Genomic DNA, 16,650 nt, shown 5'->3' on the forward strand with positions numbered 1-16,650 from the left:
TCTGGCAGGTTTTGTCTCCAGGGTCGCTGCGAGTGTGGAGCGAATGGAGGAGTCCATAGCGAACATGAGCAGAGCCTTTGTGGAGTCATTGGCGCATGAACGCATCACCATGGAAAGGATGGCAACCTCAGTGGAAATGATGGCAACCTCCGTCGAAAGGATGGCTACAGTAGACGAGAGAATGGCTGTGGCCACGGAGGAGATAAGTCGCCAGCGTGCAGAAAACATGGTGAGTGTTCAGAATAGAATGACATCTCTGGAGGAGCGATGGGCATCTATTTAACAGAGAAACCAGACCTTCATGGAAGTCCTTATGAGTAGGACTGCCAGTGCAGATACGGGTCCCCATGGCCCCCCTGATGTGCAGCAAGGTGCTCTCAAGCCACTTGCAGGTGCTGAGGGGGACCTGACCCATGAGAGGGAAGTTGGTGGCAGACATCAAGGAAGTGGGGGCTACTCTCCAAGCGCTCACACTTCCATGCCACTGCAGAGCCCTCGGTCAGAGCCCCACCAGAGTCCACACCCAACTGAGATCGGCGTTTCAACCCCTGCACAGTCGCAGGAGCAGCAGACTGTTGACAAGCCCTCACAGGCTCGCAACCCCAGAGGACACCCGCCAAAGGTGTTGAGACAGGAGCAGCAGGAAAGTGAGCAAGGAGCCTCCACATCTGCTGAAGCCACAGGGGAAGCACCACGTAGGAGCACGCGTAAGCGAAAGATACTGCACAAATAGTCACAAGGGTAGTCACTTGGGTGAAATTTGATGTATTGTTAGACAAAACCATCAGATTAATAATATTAGTAAAAGATCTGATGGCTACTGCTGTAGTTGTGGCGTGTGTCATTTCACGAATGGGACTTTCACATTGAGGGCTTAGGATTACTTGCAATTGTCAGTATGCTGGTCAAATAGCTAGGAATCCGCAGGGTCTTGGCCATTGTCGATGCTCAGGTAAGAAGCTGCGAGGCAAAAGTGCTTGATCGGCTAGGCTAAGCAAATCTGGCCAAGATGAGTGCGTTCCTTGCATCCCGAGCAGCAATGTTCTCGCGTAATGCTGCCGCTGGTTGATGGGCCTCTGCAGGATGTTCGTTTTTGCTTTCCTCCTCCTCCTCCTGCTCCTCCTCCACCTCCTCCTCCTCTGAGAAGGATATGTGAGGAGCCACTTGGTCCTCGGGAATCTGCAAGCCATGAAGCTGTGCCATGTTGTGAAGTGCACAGCAAACCACGATGATTCTGGAGACCCTGGCTGCTGAGTACTGCAGGGCTCCACCGGATCTATCCAGGCATCTGAAGCACATCTTCAGCAAACCGATGGTTTGCTCGATTATGGCTCTGGTGGATATGTGGCTGGAGTTGTAGCTCTCCTCAGCTTTGTTGGATGGGCTCCTCGACGGCGTCATTAGCCACGTCCTCAGGGGATAGCCCTTGTCTCCAAGTAGCCATCCGAAAAGTTGGTCTGGCAGACTGAAGAGCAGAGGCACACTAGACTGGCACAGTATGAAGGAGTGATGGCAACTGCCAGGGTACTTGGCACAAACATGCAAAATTTCCTTCTTGTGGTCACACACCAGCTGAACGTTAAGGGAGTGGAAGCCCTTGCGGTTGACAAAAATATCTGGATTGCGATGGGGTGCCTTAAGGGCCACGTGTGCAGTCAACGAAGCCCTGCACCCTTGGAAAGCCTGCCAGATTAGCTAATCCAACTGCTTGCGCCGTGACACTAGCTTGATCCTTGGTGAAATGGATGTGATTGTGCACGATGGCAAAGAGGGAATTGGTTACCTGCGTGATGCAAGTGTGTGCGGCCGCCTGGGAGTTGCTGCTGATGTCTGCTGCTGATCCCTGGAATGAGCCTGAGGCAAAAAGGTTGAGTGTGGTGGTGACTTTGACGGCCACTGGTAAGGCTTGTCCACCTGGTCCTCTGGGCTGCAGGTACAGTTGCAGCATTGCGCAGATGTCACTCACTACTTCTCGCGAAAGTCGGAGCCGCCTTTGGCACTGCTGCTCACTCATGTTGAGGTAGCTGACCCTGTGACTGTAGACCCTGTTTGGGGGGTATTTCCTGTGCGGACGGGCTTCCATGTGCTGGCCCCTTCTGGCCTGTGCAGCTTCAGGTAGGTGAGCAGCAGCCTGGCGCTCCTGTTGCTGCTGCTGCTGTATGTGCTGCTGTTGTTCCTAGTTCTGCTGGTGCCACAGCTGGTGCTCGAGCTCATCTAATGCCCAGAAGGGAAGGAAATAAATGGCTCCCATGCTTCTGGTATGTGCCTCAGTTGAGGAAGTGCTCAGTGAAGGTGGCGAGAGGGGTTTCCCAGGAGGTCACACTGGAGATGGATGACAGGCTCCAAACTTCCACAGCTGTGGTTAAGCCTTCTAATAGTTCCCCCAGACCTGAGACAACAAAGTCCTGCCACCTGCAAATGATGGCTGATCAAATCTCCTCTTTAATGGTTGACCTGCAGCTGATAGTCAGCAATCCAATTGTGCTCCCGCCAGGTTTCACCGGCATGTTTCAGAACAGGCGTGTTTCACGTGGGAAAAGGGTTAAAATCGCAAAGGCCTTTCAAAATGGGATTAAAGAGGCAATTTAGTGCTTGTTAAGGGCCTTAATGGCCTGTGGTAAACCACTTTTATCGTTCACTATCGTTACACTATAGTTATCACTGTTATATCATTACTCTATGGTTATCACTGTTCACACTGTTGTATCACTATATGAGGTCGCCTCTTGTCACACTGTTATACCTGGGCTGACCACTGCTGACTCCGCCCATGGCTCCACCTACCTGCCCAGGTATAAAGGTGGTCGACTGGCTGGTATTCCTCCTTGTTGGATCCGATCACCCACGAGGGTGGGCTCTGTTATTTAGCCAATAAAAACCTATAGTTACTTTCTTAACTCGTCGCTTTTCATTGGATGAATTGCTAGGTATATCAATTTTATTGGCTAAATTTTAAAATGTCGTTCCCTGAGCAGCAAAGCGAGCAGCCAAACGACCAGCCAGACGCCGAGCTACAACAGCCACAGCAGCCAGCTTGGCTGCGAGCCCTCAGACCACCGTACCTGGATCTAAACCCACAGGCTGCAAACTCAGCCCTCGACTTCGAACACTGGCTGAGCTGTTTCGAGTCCTACCTGGGAGAATCCGGCGTGCCTCAGAGATCCAAGCTAAGAGTTCTGACCGCCCAAGTGAGCCCTAAAGTATTCGCACTCATCCGGGACCTTAAAACATACGAGGACGCCATCAACCAGCTGAAAAGACAGTACCAGAGCCCGGTAAATTCCATGTATGCCAGACACCTCCTAAGATCCCGCCCGCAACAGCCAGGAGAGCCCGTGGATGAATTTTTACGGGTGCTACAAGCACTCGGCAGAGACTGTAACTTGAAAGCGGTAACGGCGGCAGAAAATACTGAAGACAATGTCCGCGATGCCTTCGTGAAAGGCCTGCGGTCCGACTACTCACGGCAAAGACTACTGGAAGCAAAGGACCTCGACCTGGACAAAGCTGCAGCCCTCGCTCGCTCTCTAGAAGTGGCCCATCGGGACCTCGAGGCATACTCAAGGTACTGTAACTCGCGACCCTGGGACTTGGGACCGACCCCGACCGCAATACCCCCCGCAGCAACCCCCCTGGGACCTACCTCAGCGTCGGCGTCCCGGACCCGATCGAGACCGCCACCCCCGGTACCGGCTCCGACATCGGACCCCCGCGATCGGGCCGCCGGCTGCTTCTTCTGCGGCCAGGCGAAACACCCGAGGTCGCGCTGCCCTGCCAAAAACGCGACCTGCTCGACCTGCTTGAAGAAAGGCCACTTTGCAAAGGCCTGCAGAGGGGGATCAACAGAGGCCAGCAGTGCCTCATGCGAGCTGTGGGGGCGGCCATCTTCCATCAAGGCCACAGAGGCCAGCATCCCCACATGTGAGTCATGGGGGCGGCCATCTTTGATCCAGGCAACCGACACCAGCAGTGCCTCATGTGAGTTACGGGGGCAGCCATCTTCTCCGCCATTTTGTCCGACCTCGTGGGAGACGCCATTTTACCCACCACGCTCGACCGCCACCGTGCCTCTAGACCCGACTACCGCCTCACCCGCAGACTACAACAACTCGCTCAGCTATACACTAGCCTCCGTCACACTGGACCAAGCCCGCCCGCATCACCTGTCCAAGTCCATGATGGACATCAAAGTAAACGGCCACGCCACGACCTGCCTGTTCGACAGCGGAAGCACGGAGAGTTTCATCCACCCAGACACGGTGAGCCACTACTCCCTCCCTGTCCAGCCAACGCGCAACCGGATCTCGATGGCATCGAGGTCCCACGCCACAGACATCAGCGGCTACTGTGTTGTGACCCTGTCGGTTAAGGGTACGGAGTACAAAAATTTTAAACTCCTCGTCCTGCCCCAGCTATGCGCTGCCGTCCTACTAGGGCTAGACTTCCAATCCCACCTCCAAAGCGTCACGCTAGCATACGGCTGACCCCTCCCCCCACTCACAGTCGACAACCAGCAGATTTTAAACCGCCCACCGCGTAACACCTGCGGCCTATCCACCCTCAAGGTCCCACCACCTTCCCTGTTCGCTAACCTCACCCCCGACTGCAAACCCGTCGCTACCAAGAGCAGGCGGTACAGCACCAGGGACAGAGCTTTCATTAGCTCTGAGGTGCAGCGCCTCCTGAAGGAGGGCATCATCGAGGGGAGCACCAGCCCCTGGCGTGCCCAGGTCGTGGTCGTTAAGACCGGCAATAAAAACCGCCTGGTCATCGACTACAGCCAGACCATAAACAGGTACACCCAGCTGGACGCATACCCCCTTCCCCGCATATCTGATATGGTCAATCAGATCGCACAATACCGAGTATTCTCTACCATCGACCTTAAGTCGGCCTACCACCAACTCCCTATCCGCCCGGAGGACCGCCAGTATACCGCCTTCGAGGCGAATGGCCGCCTCTACCACTTCCTTAGGGTTCCCTTCGGCGTCACCAACGGGGTTTCGGTCTTCCAAAGGGAGATGGACCGGATGGTTGACCAGAACGGGCTGCATGCCACGTTCCCTTATCTAGATAACGTCACCATCTGCGGCCGCGACCGGCAGGACCATGATGTTAATCTGGAGAAATTCCTCCGTACGGCCCAACGGCTGAACCTCACCTACAATAAGGAGAAATGTGTGTTTAACACCTCGCGCCTTGCCATCCTCGGCTGTGTAGTAGAGAACGGAGTCATCGGCCCCGACCCCGAAAGAATGCGCCCCCTCATGGAGCTACCCCTCCCCCACTGCCCAAAGGCACTGAAGAGAACCCTGGGGCTCTTCGCCTACTATGCCCAATGGGTGCCCAATTATGCAGACAAAGCCAGACCCCTCATGAAGTCCACATCCTTCCCCCTTACCGAGGAAGCGTGCGCAGCCTTCTCCCTCATTAAGGGAGACATTGCCAAGGCCACAATGCACGCAGTGGATGAGTCCATCCCCTTCCAAGTGGAGAGCGATGCATCCGACTTCGCCCTAGCCGCTACCCTTAACCAGGAGGGAAGACCAGTGGCCTTCTTCTCAAGGACCCTACAGGGCCCTGAGACCCGACACTCGTCGGTCGAGAAGGAGGCCCAGGCGATTGTGGAGGCGGTACGACGCTGGAGGCATTACCTGGCAGGCAAACGATTTACCCTCCTCACTGACCAGCGCTCGGTCGCTTTTATGTTTAATAACAAGCTGAGGGGCAAAATCAAGAATGACAAGATCTTGAGGTGGAGAATCGAGCTCTCCACCTATGATTATGATATCTTGTACCGGCCAGGTAAGCTGAACGAACCCCCTGATGCTCTGTCACGAATTACATGCGCCAGCGCGCAAACTGATAGACTTCAGACCCTCTACAACGACCTCTGCCACCCCGGGGTCACCAGACTTTACCACTTCATTAAGGCCCGCAACCTGCCCTACTCCATCGAGGAGGTCAGGACCATGACCAGGAACTGCCAGACCTGTGCCGAGTGCAAACCGCACTTCTTTAGGCCGGACAGAGCAAGCCTGATCAAGGCCACCCGCCCCTTCGAGCGCCTGAGCATCGACTTTAAGGGGCCCCTCCCGTCCTCTGACCGTAATGTGTGATGTGCCTCAATAATTCCGAGACTCGAAGGTAGCAGAACAAAACAAGGCTTTTATTAACTTAGAACGAAACACGTAAGCGAGAGAGATGTCGTCCTTCTGGAGACTGGGGCTAGACTGAAGCTAGCTTACAAACGGGGCCAGGTATGGGCGCAGCCCTACACACAGCACATTCCAGCACACAATACAGCACATTCCAGTACACAATACAATGAGGTCTGGGGGAAGGGAAATGACACTGAAACCGATCTCAGTCACAGGCAGTGATGAATGGAAATATTTCATCACATTCACCCCTTCTATAGATTTAGTCTGTTCGGGGATTTGATAGTCCTCTGCGACCGACGTGGCTGTTGCGGTGCCGCGGGTGTCGGCTGGGTGTCCCCGGTAGCCTCCTGGGTCTCTGCCAGGGGTGCCGCCAGGGTTGTTGAAGGGGTAGTTGGTGGGGGTGCCGTTGGTCGGTGTTCTTCCGGGGGTGATGAAAGAGTAGTGGGTGGGTAAGAGTTGCTGTGATCGTCGTTGCCGCTATTGCCGTGGTTGTTGTCGATGCCGGCTGGGGCGACGTCTTTTATGGACACGGTGTCCTCCCTTCCGTCGGCGTGCCGGACATATGCGTATTGGGGGTTGGCGTGGAGTAGGTGTACTGGCTCCACGAGAGGGTCCGTCTTGTGGCCCCTCACATGCCTTCGCACGAGTACCGGACCTGGGGTGGAGAGCCATGACGGCATGGATACGCCTGAGGTGGATTTCCGGGGAAAGACAAACATTCGTTCATGAGGCGTGGTATTAGTGGCCGTACACAATAGCGACCATATCGAATGGAGCACATCCGAGAGGACTTCCTGCCAGCGGGAGATAGGGAGGCCCTTGGTCCTTAGAGCTAGAGTGACTGCTTTCCATACTGTCCCGTTCTCTCGCTCCAACAGAATCACAGAAACCCCACAGTGCAGATAGAGGCCATTTTGGCCCATCGAGCCTACACCGGCACATATCCCACCCGATCCCCATAACCCCTACACCAACACATATCCCACCCTATCCCCGTAACCCCACGTATTTAATCCCCCTAACACTAAGGGTCAATTTATCATAGCCAATCAACCTAACTCGCACATCTTTGGACTGTGGGAGGAAACCGACGCAAACACGGGGAGAATGTGCAAACTCCACACAGACAGTCACCCGAGGCCGGATTCGAACCCGGGTCCCTGGTGCTGTGAGGCAACAGTGCTAACCACTATGCCACCGTGCTGCCCTATATAGTCAGAGAAAACTGCCAGATGATTACCGGTAATCTTTCTAACTGCCCTTTATCACACCTCGGCAGAGAGATAATCACAGCATTCAAAGGTGTGAATGGTGTCCAAACAGGTCAGTCAGGAAAACATTACATCAAAGAACAATGAGGTGGGGTCACAAGGGGTCAAATGTTGCAGATGCTAGGGTCTGTATGAAAAACAGAAAAAACCCAAAAAACTTTGCTGGAAATCACAGCAGGTCCGGCCGCATCTGTGCAGAGAGAACAAGCCAACGACGACTCGAGTCTGGATGACCCTACGTCAGGTGGGGTTACATGTAGCGTGACATGAACCCAAGATCCCGGTTGAGGCCATCCTCATGAATGTGGAACTTGGCTATCAGTTTCTGCTCGACGATTTTGCGTTGTCGTGTGTCTCGAAGGCCGCCTTGGAGAATGCTTACCCGAAGATCGGAGGCTGAATGTCCTTGACTGCTGAAGTATTCCCCAACTGGGAGGGAACACTCCTGCCTGGCGATTGTTGTGCAGTGTCCGTTCATCTGTTGTCGCAGTGTCTACATGGTCTCGCCGATGTACCATGCTCCGGGGCATCCATTCCTGCAACGTATGAGGTAGACAACGTTGGCCGAGTCACATGATTATGTACCATGTACCTGGTGGGTGGTGTCCTCACGTGTGATGATGGTATTTGTGTTGATGATCTGGCATGTCTTGCAGAAGTTGCCGTGGCAGGGTTGTGTGGTGGCGTGGTCGTTGTTCTCCTGAAAGCTGGGTAATTCTGTCGCGACACAACAGACTTCTTACAGAAACTCAGCACCCACGGACCAGTTGAACCAGGAACACTCCTCACCACGATGGACGTCTCAGCACTCTACACCAGTATCCCCCACGATAACGGCATCGCTGCGACAGCCTCAGTACGCAACACCAACAACAGCCAATCACCAGACACCATCCTACAACTCATCCGCTTCATCCTTGACCACAATGTCTTCACCTTCGGCAACCAGTTCTTTACCCAAACACACGGAACAGCCATGGGGACCAAATTCGCACCCCAATACGCCAACATCTTCATGCACAAGTTCGAGCAAGACTTCTTCACTGCACAGGACCTCCAACCAACGCTATACACCAGATACATCGACGACATTTTCTTCCTATGGACCCACGGCGAAGAATCACTGAAAAGACTACACGATGACATCAACAACTTCCATCCCACCATCAAACTCACCATGTACTACTCCTCAGAATCGGTTTCATTCTTGGACACACGAATCTCCATCAAAGACGGACACCTCAGCACTTCACTCTACCGCAAGCCCACGGACAACCTCACGATGCTCCACTTCTCCAGCTTCCATCCTAACCACGTTAAAGAAGCCATCCCCTATGGACAAGCCCTGCGAATACACAGGATCTGCTCAGACGAGGAGGAATGCGATGGACACCTACAGACGCTGAAAGATGCCCTCGTAAGTACAGGATATGACGCTCGACTTGTCGATCGACAGTTCCGACGGGCCACAGCGAAAAATCGCATAGATCTCCTCAGAAGACAAACACAGGACACAACCAACAGAGTACCCTTCGTCGTCCAGTACTTCCCCGGAGCGGAGAAACTACGTCATGTTCTCCACAGCCTTCAACATATCATCGACGATGACGAACACCTCGCTAAGGCCATCCCCACGCCTCCACTACTCGCCTTCAAACAGCCGCCTAACCTCAAACAGACCATCGTTCACAGCAAATTACCCAGCTTTCAGGAGAACAGCGACCACGACACCACACAACCCTGCCACAGCAACCTCTGCAAGACATGCCAGATCATCAACACAGTTACCATCATCACACGTGAGGACATCACCCACCAGGTACATGGTACATAATCATGTGACTCGGCCAGCGTTGTCTACCTCATATGTTGCAGGAAAGGATGCCCCGGAGCATGGTACATCGGCGAGACCATGCAGACACTGCGACAACGGATGAACGGACACTGCACAACAATCGCCAGGCAGGAGTGTTCCCTCCCAGTCGGGGAACACTTCAGCAGTCAAGGACATTCAGCCTCCGATCTTCGGGTAAGCATTCTCCAAGGCGGCCTTCGAGACACACGACAATGCAAAATCGTCGAGCAGAAACTGATAGCCAAGTTCGGCATTCATGAGGACAGCCTCAACCGGGATCTTGGGTTCATGTCACACTACATGTAACCCCACCTGACGTAGGGTCATCCAGACTCGAGTCGTCGTTGGCTTGTTCTCTCTGCACAGATGCGGCCGGACCTGCTGTGATTTCCAGCAAAGTTTTTTCTTTTTTTCTTTTTTTCATACAGACCCCAGCATCTGCAACATTTGACCCCTTGTGACCCCACCTCATTGTTCTTTGATGTAATGTTTTCCTGACTGATCTGTTTGGACACCATTCACACCTTTGATTGCTGTGATTATCTCTCTGCCAAGGTGTGATAAAGGGCAGTTAGAAAAATTACCGGTAATCATCTGGCAGTTTTCTCTGACTATATATGCTGTGCCTGTATACTTCTCTTCACTTCACCTGACGAAGGAGCAGCGCTCCGAAAGCTTGTGATTTCAAATAAAGCTGTTGGACTATAACCTGGTGCTGTGTGACTTCCTACATTTGTTGGAGATAGTCATTGCCCGGCACTTGAGTGGCGCGAATGTTACCTGCCACTTATCAGCCCAAGCCTGAATATCATCCAAGTCTTGCTGCATGCGGGCATGGACTGCTTCATTATCTGAGGAGTTGCAAATGACACTGAACACTGTGCAATCATCAGCGAACATCCCCATTTCTGACCTTATGATGGAGGGAAGGTCATTGATGAAGCAGCTAAAGATGGTTGGGCCTATGACACTGCCCTGAGGAACTCCTGCAGTGATGTCCTGGGGCTGTGATGATTGACCTCCAACCACCACAACCATTTTCCTTTGTGCTAGGTATGACTCCAGCCAGTGGAGAGTTTTCCCCCTGATTCCTATTGACTTCAGTTTTATTAAGGCTGCTTGATGTCACACTCAGTCAAATGCTGCCTTGATGTCAAGGGCAGTCACTCTCACCTCACCTCTGGAATTCAGCACTTTTGTCCATGTTTGAACCAAGGCTGTAATGAAGTTGGGAGCCGAGTGGTCTTGGCGGAACCCAAACTGGGCATCAGTGAGCAGGTTATTGGTGAGTAAGTGCTGCTTGATAGCACTGTCAACGACACCTTCCATTACTTTGCTGATGATTGAGTGTAGACTGATGGGGCGGTAATTGGCCGGATTGGATTTTTCCTGCTTTTTGTGGACAGGACATACCTGGACGGTTTTCCACACTGCCGGATAGATGCCAGTGTTATAGCTGTGCTTGGCTAGAGGCACGGCTAGTTCTGCAGCACAAGTCTTCAGCACGACAGCCGGGATGTTATCGGGGCCCACAACCTTTGCTGTATCCAGTGCGCTCAGTCATTTCTTGATATCATGTGGAGTGAATCGAATTGGCCGAAGACTGGCTTCTGTGGTGGTGGGGACCTCAAGAGGAGACCGATATGGATCATCCACTCGGAACTTCTGGCTGAAGATGGTTGCAAACGCTTCAGCTTTGTCTTTTGCACTCATGTGCTGGGCTCCACTATCATTGAGGATGGGGATATTCATGGAGCCTCCTCCCATTAGTTGTTTAATGGTCCACCACCATTCACGACTGGATGTGGCAGGACTGCAGAGCTTTGATCTGATCCATTGATTGTGGGATCGCTTAGCTCTGTCTATAGCATGATGCTTTTGCTTTTTAGCATGCATGTAGTCCTGTGTTGCAGCTTCCCCAGGTTGGCACCACATTTTTAGGTACACCTGGTGCTGTTGTACACTCCTTATTGAACCAGGGTTGGTCCCCTGGCTTGGTGGTAATGGTAGAGTGAGGGATATGCCGGGCCACGAGGTTACAGATTGTGGTGGAATACAATTCTGCTGCTGCTGATGGCCCACAGCGCCTCATGGATGCCCAGTTTTGAGCTGCTAGATCTGTTCTGAATCTATCCCATTTAGCACGGTGGTACTGCCACACAACACGATGGAGGGTGTTCTCAGTGTGAAGACTGGACTTCATCTCCACAATGACTGTGCAGTGGTCACTGCTACCAATACTGTCATGGACAGATGCATCTGCGATGTGTATAGGTGAGGACGAGGTCAAGTAGGTTTTTCCCTCGTGTTGGTTCTCTCACCACCTGTCTCAGGCCCAGACTGGCAGTTATGTCCTTCAGGACTCATCCAGCTCAGTCAGTGGTGGTGCTACTGAGCCACTCTTGGTGATGGACATTGAAGTCCCCCACCCAGAGTACATTCTGTGTCCTTGCTACTCTCAGTACTTCTTCCAAGTGGTGTTCAACATGGAGGAGTACTGATACATCAGCTGAGGGAGGGCGGTAGGTGGTAATCAGCAGGAGGTTTCCTTGCCCATGCTTGACCTGAAGCCATGAGACTTCATGGGGTCCGGTGTCAATGTTGAGGACTCCCAGTGCCACTCCTTCCCACTGTATGCCACTGTGCCGCCACCCCTAGGTGGGTCTGTCCTGCTGCTGGGACAGGACATACCCAGGGATAGTGATGGAGGAGTCTGGGACATTGGCTGAAAGGTATGATTCTGTGAGTATGACTATGTCAGGCTGTTTGCTTGACTAGTCTGTGGGACAGCTCTCCCAATTTTGGCACAAGTCCCCAGATGTTGGTGAGGAGGACTTTGCAGGGTTGACTGGGCTGGGTGTGCCATTGTTGTGTCCGTAGCCGGTGCCGAGGTTGATGCTGGGTGGTCCGTCCGGTTTTATTCATATTATTTTGTTTCGTAGTGGTTTTTTTACAACTGAGTGGCTTGCTGGGCCATTTCAGAGGGCAGTTAAGAGTCAACTGTGTGTCTGGAGTCACATATAGGCCAGACCATTTAAGCATGACAGATTTCCTTCCCGAAAGGACATTAGTGAACTAGATGGGTTTTCACAACAATCCGATAATTTCATGGTCACCATTACTGATACTAGCTTTTTATTCCAGATTTATTTAATTAACTGAATTTAAATTCCCCAGCTGCTATTGTGGGATTAGAACTTATGTCTCTGGATCATTAGTCCAGGCCTCTGGATTACTTGTCCAGTAACATAACCACTATGCTACTGTTCCTGTTGAGCCTTGGTCCCTCATCTGTGTTTGTTAAAAAGCTATCCTCATGCATAAACATTGGCAGGCAATGGAAAAAGTTGTAATTCAACAGAGATTGTTATGAATGTTTACAGAAACCACAGTCCTTAGCTCCCTCCAATGCATCTCCGATTATATATGCTGCATATGAACAGCAAGTTCAGATAATGACTGAAACAAGGGCATTCAGTGTGCCCTGAGGACGCCAGAAAGCTAAGGACATAATGTACATCAAGATTTTAATCACCAAACATCGAATTTGCTCAGTGTTTTTAAAAAAATGTTCAACTGTAGCTTATACTTTATCTACCGTGCTCATTGATATTTTGATGCATAATACATTCTATTGCATCTTGCGACAATGTGATTTTTAAAAATTACATTCCGAATTTGTTTCTCTCAGTATCACATGTACTGTGGTTTGGACATTTTAAAAGGTTTCATTAATCCCCGGTATTATAACAGCAAATATAGTACAGCTGTGGCTCAGTGGGTAGCATGCTTGCCTCTGAGTCAGAGGTTGTGGGTTCAAGTCCTACTCCAGGGACTTGAGCACAAAAAGCTAGGCTGACACTCCAGTGCAGTGCTGAGGGAGTGCTGCACTATTGGAGGTGCCATCTTTCAGATGAGAACGTTAAACCAAGTAGATGTAAAAGATCCCATGGTACTATTTCAAAGAAGAGCAAGGGAGCTATTCCTGGTATCCTGGCCAATATTTATCCCTCAACCAACATAACAAAAACAGATTATCAGATCATTATCACATTGCTGTTTGTGGGAGCTTGCTGTGCACAAATTGGCTGCTGCGTTTCCCACATTACAACAGTGACTCCGCTTCAAAAGTACTTCATTGGCTGTACAGCTCTTTGAGATGTCTGGTGGTCGTGAAAGGCGCTATATAAATGCACGTCTTTTTACATGCCATGTGTCATAAAAATATAAACAGTGCTGCGTTGGTATTCACAAAAGGCTGTAACTGTACAATCCACAATGGGAAATAACTATAATATATAGAAGGCATGTTAATCCCCTATAATATGCAATGAAGGAAAATGACCTATCAATGCAGTGAGGTTCACATGGTATAATAGTGCTATAGTCCAGCCAGATGGTTCAATGGTTTGCGTCACTTGCTGCGGCTGCAGGGTCTGCCATCTCGAAACGTCGCACTCAATCCCGCTACCTAATTTGGTAAAACTGGTCCAAGTACTTTACATAAATAATAACATAGTGAGGCAGTAACATATTGAGGGGTTCAGGTGATGTTGCCACGAGCTTTGTTCTGCGGTTTATCTAACCCTTTGGAAGACTATTTTCGCTTGTTTGCGAGCGTGTGACATAATAATAGAATAATAAACTGTGTTTAAATAAATACCAACCGCGTCCGGTGTGCAGTCATCTGCACAAAAATGACATGCTGGTCTGAGTTTTCTCCCTCCCCCACCTTGCTTTTTCATGGAGACATGACCCTTTAATGGGTTTTTAATCAATGCCACCCTTTTTATCAGAAGAAAAATTAAACTTTTCTAATGCGGGTTATTCGCTTCATACACACTCCTAACTAAATGTTGCCTTACCTAATCACATCATGACCAACACACAAAGCCTTTTTAACAATGTTTTACTGTGTTAATAATCACTTCTCTCAAAATACCTGATATCCTAAGTAATTAAGAAATCCTAGTCCAGGCATTATTCTGAATACATTCGATTTTTTTTGGGGGGGGGAGGTGTTATAATTCGGGATATTCTTTAATAAATTCTAAATTTGCAAAACGTTCTTGTACGGTCGGACGGCATTTCAACCAAATATATAATGATATAAAACTCGGTCAATACATTCCAGGAATCCGAAATACGTTTAGCCCCATGATACGTTTAATATTAAAATTCAGCTGTTGCTAATATTCACTGGGATATTCCCACTCACGCAGCCTCGCCTAATCCTCTGCAGGCCAGAGCGCAGCGGTCTCTCCAACTCACCCAAAGGCAATCGCTCCAAGAGGAAGAGGTAACTCGAAAAAAAAGTCACTCCTGATGGTTTTATGAAGGAAGAAAGACATGCTGTGGCGGCACATATCATCGTCGGTTCTGTCCCACCGCGATTTAAAAGCGTAGTGGGCTTTTTTCCATTCCATCTGTTCTGCCATTTTCTGTGAGAGTTCGTAAGTCACCGGATTTTCTCTCTCTCTCTCCCCCTGGGTAGCTATCGGCCGTTTCTCCATGTGATTCAGATCCTTCGGTGCGACTGTCCGGGGTCTCAGCTCCCAACTACTCGGCGCTGGCCCTGAAACTGATCAAGCTCTGTTCCACAAGCAGGTGCTGAAAACGCGCCTCGCTGTCTGAATTACAACTCTCCCCACCCACCAGATCTATGCACTGTCAGCTCTACGTACACTGATTCAATACAAGCACATTCTGTAAAGACTAAATCCTGGGGTAAAAAGATCTTAAAAATAACTTTATTGGATGTGAAAATGACACGCAGTGTTGCAATGCTGCTCGTATACAGTTCAAACGCCTACAGAGATTGAACAGGAAAATCGGTAAACAGTGGCTGGCTGAAGTGTGGAGACTATTTCACATTACGTCAGCAATAACAACTTGCATTTATATAATATTTTAATGTATTAAGAAGTTCAAAGGCTTCACAAAAGCGTAATCAGACAAATATTGTCACTGAGCCAAAGAAGGGGATATTAGGAAGTGTGACTAAAAGCTTGATCAAAAAGACAGGTTTTAAGGAGGGTCTTAAAGGAAGTGAGAGAGGTGGAGTGGCAGAGAGGTTTAGGGACTGAATTTCAGAGCTTAGGGCCTAGACGTTTGAAGGCACCGTGATCAATGGTGGGGCAAAGAGAGTGGGGGATATGCAAGAGACCAGAGTTGGAAGAAAGCAGAATTCCTGGATGGCTGTAGAACTGGAGAACGTTACAGAGATGGGGATAGATGAGGCCATGGAGGGATTTGAACACGAGGATAAGAATTTAAAATTTGAGTTGTTGAGGGACCAGGAGAATGCAGGTCAGTGAACTAAGGTGTGATGGTTGAGTGGTTCCTTGGTGCGAGATATGATATAGGCAGCAAAGTTTTCGATTAACTGAAGTTTATGGATGGTGGAAGATGGGAGGCCGGCCAGAAGAACAGTGGAATAGTTGAGTCTGGAGCTGACAAAGTCATGGATGAGGGTTTAGGCAGCAGACAGGCTGAGGCAAGGGTAAAAACAAGTGTTGATTTTAGTCACCCTATTTAATATTTCCTTCTTTGGCTGGGTATCCACTTTTGTCTGATTATACCTCTGTGAAATGTCTTGGGACGTTTTTGCTATGTGAGAGGTGCTATCTAAATGCAAGTTGTTTTTGTCGCTGTTGGCTTATCTTGCACTGCAACATTGACCATTTTTTTTGGATATTAAGGGATTTTTTGGGATACTAAGGACATTTTTGGATACTAAGGGAATCAAGGGATATGGGGATGGTGCGGGGAAAGTGGAGATGAGGTAAGGGATCAGCCATGATCTTATTGAATGGCGGAGCAGGCTCGAAGGGGCCAAATGGCCGACTCCTGCTCCTAGTTCTTCTATTCTTGTTGACCTGGGTTTACAGTGCCTGGCCTACTGGGGGCGCTGCCGGCGGAGTCGCACCTCTGCTCTCCCCGCGGCTCCGCCCTCCGAGCCGGCGCTGCGCATTGTGGGCGTTTCACTTGTCCCTGGTAACCGGGGAGATGCTGTGAGGGTGGCCGCGGTGCTGGGTGAGAATAAGCAAACAAAGGAGCGGATTCCAGGCGGAGCTGGAGCGGCGGCGGCGGCGGCGGCGGCGATGCAGCCGGAGGATGCTCGCTATCTGAAGAGATTGGTACGGCAGCAGTGGCAATAGCGACTGGCTGTTGCGAGCGGGCGGTGCCGGTTGTCTTGTCAACGGAACGGGCTGGGCCCCTGAGCCTGCAGCCGCCGTGACTGCACTTGGCTTTCTGGCCGCGACACCTTTTAATCCGGCCGTTACTGCCCTTTTCACGGCTGGTATCTACGGCGCGGGTTTTGCAGCCATGTTGTGTAAATGTGCGGATGGTTGCAAAT

At 50.7% G+C, this 16,650-nt stretch overlaps 1 protein-coding gene across 1 annotated transcript in view; it reads right to left on the bottom strand.

Moving 5' to 3' along the window:
• The window catches only part of LOC147081882 (N-terminal Xaa-Pro-Lys N-methyltransferase 2-like), a 67,703-nt gene extending 52,652 nt beyond the window's left edge, over positions 1 to 15,051 (bottom strand). Inside the window, 2 exon segments of the mRNA XM_085980620.1 lie at positions 14,562 to 14,604; positions 14,606 to 15,051. Of these exon segments, the coding sequence (XP_085836746.1) occupies positions 14,562 to 14,604; positions 14,606 to 14,803 (241 nt within the window). The 5' untranslated portion in view covers positions 14,804 to 15,051.
• Positions 15,052 to 16,650: the final 1,599 nt, after the last annotated feature.

The sequence above is a fragment of the Somniosus microcephalus genome, unplaced genomic scaffold (assembly GCF_052327205.1).
Source record: "Somniosus microcephalus isolate GS21.2 unplaced genomic scaffold, FLI_Smic_1.0 scaffold318, whole genome shotgun sequence".
NCBI classification, from domain to species: domain Eukaryota; kingdom Metazoa; phylum Chordata; class Chondrichthyes; order Squaliformes; family Somniosidae; genus Somniosus; species Somniosus microcephalus.